Here is a 5997-nt window from a genome sequence, read left to right on the forward strand (position 1 = left end):
GTGTATGAAGATCTTAGATGAGACATAGATCTAGCTCTTCTCCATTCGTCTATCTAGAGAAAATAAAATCAAAACGTCGTTGTTTTAGTCGAAGGGAGATTCTGAGGAAGTTTAAGGTGAGACGAGAGTTTCATAGGCCGGATCTGGACCATTTAAGAATAGTTCGTCGACAGATGACATAGATCCAGATAACGGAGGTCCAGAGGTTAGCTCGAACTCGAACAAATCGCCGTCATTTTCTAAATTAGTTGAAGAAATCGAGAAGAAACCACCTCCACCTCCATCTCCAACACCGCCGTCGTCGGTGTTGAAGTAATCCAACAATAAATGAGAGTTTATTGCTAGAAAGTGAAACTTTTAAAGGTTACCGCTATCTTCGTAAATTTGTCGAAACGTCCTTTATATTTTTTGTAGTTATAAAGTATGCCGCGTCATTAAAAAATGACACATAATCAAAAAATGTCCATGTCATCATGTACGCGTGTCAAATGCTACTATTTTCGGGAATAAATGAAAGTTCATTTCTAAAAAGTAAAACTTTTAAAGGTCACTGCTATTTTCGTGAATTGGTCGAAAGGTGTTTTCTATTTTCTGCAGTTATCCCAATTAATAAATAAGTACCATGTAAAAAGACCAAAATACCTCTCATTTGCAATCTTAGATTTGGGTGATCCATATCAAACTTCAAGGACAGGCTGATTAAAGAAAAAGCACGTGTGTTAAAACTTAAATAAGACAAAAATTGACAAGGAGGATTTGTAATAGGGGATAAATGTCTGGGAATGTAATAAACTATGCACGAATGTTTATATAATGTAATAAACTACTTGGATGTTTATTGTATGTAATGAACTTTCAAATCCAGGTTATTGGATGTATCTGACCAATCAAAAACTTACAAGTGGCAACTTATATGGTTGCCACATATATCCGGTTGCATCCAATAAATAGGATTTAAAAGTTCATTACATATAATAAACATCTAAATAGTTCATTACATAACATAAACATTCCTGCATAGTTTATTACATTCCTGCATAGTTCATTACATTCCTAGATACTTATCCCTTTGTAATAGTCTCTCTTCTGTATAATCTTTGGTGTACTCCCTTTCAGTCTTTATCCACATTTGCTTATCTATTGTTAGAAAGAAATTATTAATGCAGGAAGACCTTAAAATATGACTTACATACTTTTGAAGTGCACTAAATTACTCTTATAAGGACATGGTTTTGTATATGCTCAATTTTAATGAACGATTTGCCTTGTTTTTTATAATTTGCAGATCATTAAGTAGCAACTAGTTATCTAGATGGATTCCAAAACTGTAGACATGGGTTCTGACCATGTCCTCGATATTATGAGCCAAGAGCAAGAATCTAACATTCTGGGCACTCCTGGTCGCAGGACTATATCAGAAGTGGTGGGTTCGAGCAATGACCTTAATACCGTGACCCAGGACCCTGAAGCTACCGATGCGAATGCAAATACTTCCATAGAGTCAACAACAAGCAAAAGAAAGCCCCGTGGAAGTCTGATCAGCGGTGAGTTTTACCTACAATTAAAACTAAAAGTTTTCTATCTAAATCACAAGTATTTATGTGTATAAAAGTAAATTGTTCTAACTAATTATGTGCACTAAATGCATCAATGTCTCAGGTAAAAACTGCGAAAGCTAAGAGTTTTTTTTTTAACTTCCCTAAAGCCAAGACTTTAGAACCAACAAATTTAAATCCCCAAACTTTTTATGTACCATATACGTGTAAATTTCTTTTTAGCCCAGTAAAAGCTTGAGACATGCCCTGATATGTAGCACTTGGTAGTTGGTACTTGAATTCAAATTAAATGAAGTGGTAATCTAACGATTTTTTTTTTTATTTCGTGAAGAGAATAAAGAAGAGTATATGGAGATTTGCGTTCCATTGTATGAAGCAGCAATTACTGGTGATTGGGAAGCTGCAAAGGTCATCCTTGACAGACGTCCAGAGTTGGTACAGTTTGCTATCACTCCAAATGGTGACACAACACTTCATATTGCAGTAAGAGCTGAAGCTACTAAGCAGGGTGAATTTTTTATGGAAAATCTAGTGAAAATGATGGAAATTGAGGACTTGGAAATTGGAAATGAACATGGCGAGCCGGCTTATATGATTGCAGCTATAAAAGGAAAGGTTCATATGTTTGAGGTAATAGTGAATAAGCACAAAGACCTATTGAGCAAATTCCCTAAACGGACGTTGGTAGCACTGCATATGAGTGCTGCAAATGGAAATCATGACATGACGTTGCATTTCTATAATGTTCTTGAGAAGACGCCCCTTTCGTTTTGGAGAGAGGAAAAATGGTGTAGTTTTTTCTTAAATTGCATTCGTGGTGATTTGTTTGGTACGGAATGTTTTCCATATACTCTTCAACATTTACTCCTATTTTTATCGATTCAAGAAATCAAAACTAGATACGAGTAGTATATTTTCAACATTAAACTTTATGTTTTGTCATAAGATATACTAGTTTCATTTCCTTTTGCTAATTCTTCTTTATTGTCACTTTATTTTCACTCGATCCCCTAAATTACTGATTGTCAGATATTGCATTGCAAGTCTTGGAGGACCACCGGATTATCGGTACTAGTTTCAAGACTTGTTTTGATTCACTAGATGTTTTGGCTAGGAGGCCAGATACAATTAATAGAACAGAAACTGATGTATATGTGATTTGGAGCATCACCAATTCAAGTAAGCATAGCTACTAATCACATATGTGTATATGTATATTTGTGTGTGTCGTCTATATATATACATGAACCTTACCCTGTATATATATATATATCCTCATATACTCACACAAACATATATACGAATACCATATTATTCAAACTTGCACTATCTTTATCTGAACCTGCAATTTGGTAACTTAGTTACTCAGTATTCTTTTGTTTCTTGTCCTTTAGTTCTGCCTTTCTTTCATGTGAAGAAAAACTCTCCTGAAATGGAAAATCAAGCTTTGAAATTAGTACAGGGCCTTTTGAAATTGTTTCCCGTAAACAAGAGAGAAGTTAAAAAAATGGGTATGAATCCTCGTGTACTTATGTTTACTGCTGCGGAAATGGGCAACACCAGATTTGTCATAGAGCTTCTTAGAATGTTTCCCACAACCATACACGAGAGAAAGGATGGTGGCATAAGTATATTTCACATTGCTGTTATTCGCCGTAACAAAGACATATACAATCTATTGTATGAAACGGGCTCACAAAATAGTCGAATAGCTAGGTGGATTGATAATAAGCACAACAATATTCTTCATTTAGTCGCAATGACCTCAAACGATAAAACACAACATCAGACACCGTCTGGAGCATCTCTATTGATGCAACGAGAGTTATTGTGGTATAAGGTACGTATTCACCCCCAAACTTTAATCTGTCTTTTTAATGTTGCTAGAAAAGAGGAATTGATCATCCAAGTGCCCTAGACTTCTTAATTCTACCATATATAATAATAATAATAATAATAATAATAATAATAATAATAATAATAATAATAATAATAATAATAATAATGATAATAATAATAATAAGAGTTAATTACTGAAATGGTACATCACGTTTGCGCCATATTACTGGTTTCATACCTTTTCTCTCGAAATTACGCTGATCATACCCAACGTATGCAAATCTACACTCGGACCATAATGGAGGCTAACGCCGTCAGCTGACCGTTAAAACCTCCCCCACGTGACTTGCACGTGAGGGGTAAATATGTAATATCGCGTTTCCTAATTACTGAAATGGTACCTAACGTGTGCACGATATTGCTGGTTTCATACCTATATGTTTCTTAATTACTTAAATGGTACTTAATGTTTAATTATTTATTTATTATTTTTTTTAATTTGTTTTATTTTTCTTTTATAAAAATTCTCCAAAACTTGTTACAATTTAATGAAAATAGTCAGAATACAGTTATAATCCACTCAAAAATAATACCAAATAGTTATTTCATAACAAAATATAAGTTTTAAAGTTCACGAATAACCAAAAATAGCAATAAAGTATCATAAAACAATTTTAAAAAAATTTGCGAGAAATTTTTTTTTTTTGAAAAAATTCCGGAAATATCGCAATGGTAATACCAGAAATACAAGTCAGTATTTACTGCGACACGAAGCTTAAAGCAATGTTTTAAATACCCGTAAATACCGGCTGATATTTCTGGTATTCCTGGATATTTCTGGTATTACCGTTGCGGTATTTCCAAAATTTTTAAAAAAGAAATTTTTTTTTTTTAAAGTTATTTTTATGATACTTTATTACTATTTTTGGTTGTTCGTGAACATTATGTACCATTTAAGTAATTAAGAAACATATAGGTATGAAACCAGCAATATCATGCAAACGTTAGGTACCATTTCAGTAATTAGGAAACGCGATATTATATATTTACCCCTCACGTGCAAGTCACGTGGGGAAGGTTTTAACGGCCAGCTGACGGCGTTAGCCTCCAGTATGGTCCGAGTGGAGATTTGCATACGTTGGGTATGATCAGCGTAATTTCGAAAGGAAATGTATGAAACCAGTAATATGACGCAAACGTGTACCATTTCAGTAATTAACACTAATAATAATAATAATAATAATAATAATAATAATAATAATAATAATAATAATAATAATAATGTGTATATCTAAATATATATAATATCGTTCCTAGTATTTTGTTCAAAAAGAGCATTAATAAGCCAATCTGTTTTGTTGTTGCTTTGGAAGAACACAAATCAATCATATTTCAGAAATGAAACTCAATGCATTGGCAACATGGGCAACAATTGATGTCACGTCTTTGTCTTTCAGCTCGATTGTAACTGAAATCAAAAGTCGTAAATTTACTTGGACGACTTGGATTTTTACCCCTTCTTTTTATTATAATTAGCTTGGCGACTTGGCGGACCTGTATCTTTCTGCTTAATTAATATTAACAGGTCGACGTGGACTTTTAACCCTTTTCCATGTGATTTGTTCAAAAACAGTAGTGGTGTCTATACACATATATATAATCGTTATAGTTCCAAGTTACCCACAATTATATATTTTGTCAGTTGGTAATCTCAACTTTGACGGGTTTGTCAGTTGAAAATCTCAACTCTGACCGGTTTTCTTGTAGACGTGATGTCTTCACCATAATGGTCTATTTGGATAACGTTGTAACGTTTTTGTGACCTTATAACCCTTATTTTTTAACAATAAAAGCATATATGCATCTAGAGTAGCAAATGTTCTGTCCAATGCTAAATAAGTAAACATTCTTAACAAAGTTAAATATAATGCTTTACTGTTGACTACAAAAATTATTGTTGACTACAAGTTTTGTCCTGTAGGAGATAGAGAAGATAGTACCACCTGCGTACAGAAATGCAAGGAACGATGATGGTAAAACGCCCTATGAGTTATTCTCAGAGAATAACAAAGAGTTAGTTTCCAAAGGCATGAAATGGACAAAAGATTGCATGGTGGTAGCCACCCTTATAATCACCGTAGCATTTGCAGTTGCTTTCACAATTCCTGGTGGCTACAATCAAGATACTGGGATTCCTATCTTCCATCGTGACGCTAGTTTCTTGGTTTTCATAATAACAGATGCATTTTCCTTATTTACTTCATCAACTTCACTCCTAGTGTTCTTGTCTATCCTCACATCTCCTCATGGTCAACGTGATTTTTTATACACGATGCCTGGAAAGCTGATGATAGGTCTTGTCACACTATTTATGTCTGTAGCGGCCATGATGGTCACGTTTTCTGCCAGCTTCTTTGTGATTTATAAAAACACATATAAATGGCTACCGGTCGTCATCAGTGTATTTGCAGCTATACCGGTCATCATATTTGCTGCATTACAATATCCTTTTGTGATGGATATGTATCTTTCCATGTTTGATTCTAGGTATCTGTTTAATACCGGGAAACGTGTACTTTACACAAAAAACAAGAAGTTGTAA

General features: G+C 33.9%; 1 protein-coding gene across 1 annotated transcript; it reads left to right on the forward strand.

The window, feature by feature from the left end:
• Positions 1-1312: 1312 nt before the first annotated feature.
• LOC122601096 lies at positions 1313-5997 on the forward strand. The gene is made up of 5 exons (XM_043773868.1): positions 1313-1544; positions 1888-2385; positions 2586-2735; positions 2951-3396; positions 5377-5997. The coding sequence occupies exons 1-5, from the start codon at positions 1313-1315 to the stop codon at positions 5995-5997; spliced, it is 1947 nt and encodes a 648-aa protein (XP_043629803.1).

The sequence above is a fragment of the Erigeron canadensis genome, chromosome 5 (genome assembly GCF_010389155.1).
Source record: "Erigeron canadensis isolate Cc75 chromosome 5, C_canadensis_v1, whole genome shotgun sequence".
Lineage (NCBI taxonomy): Eukaryota > Viridiplantae > Streptophyta > Magnoliopsida > Asterales > Asteraceae > Erigeron > Erigeron canadensis.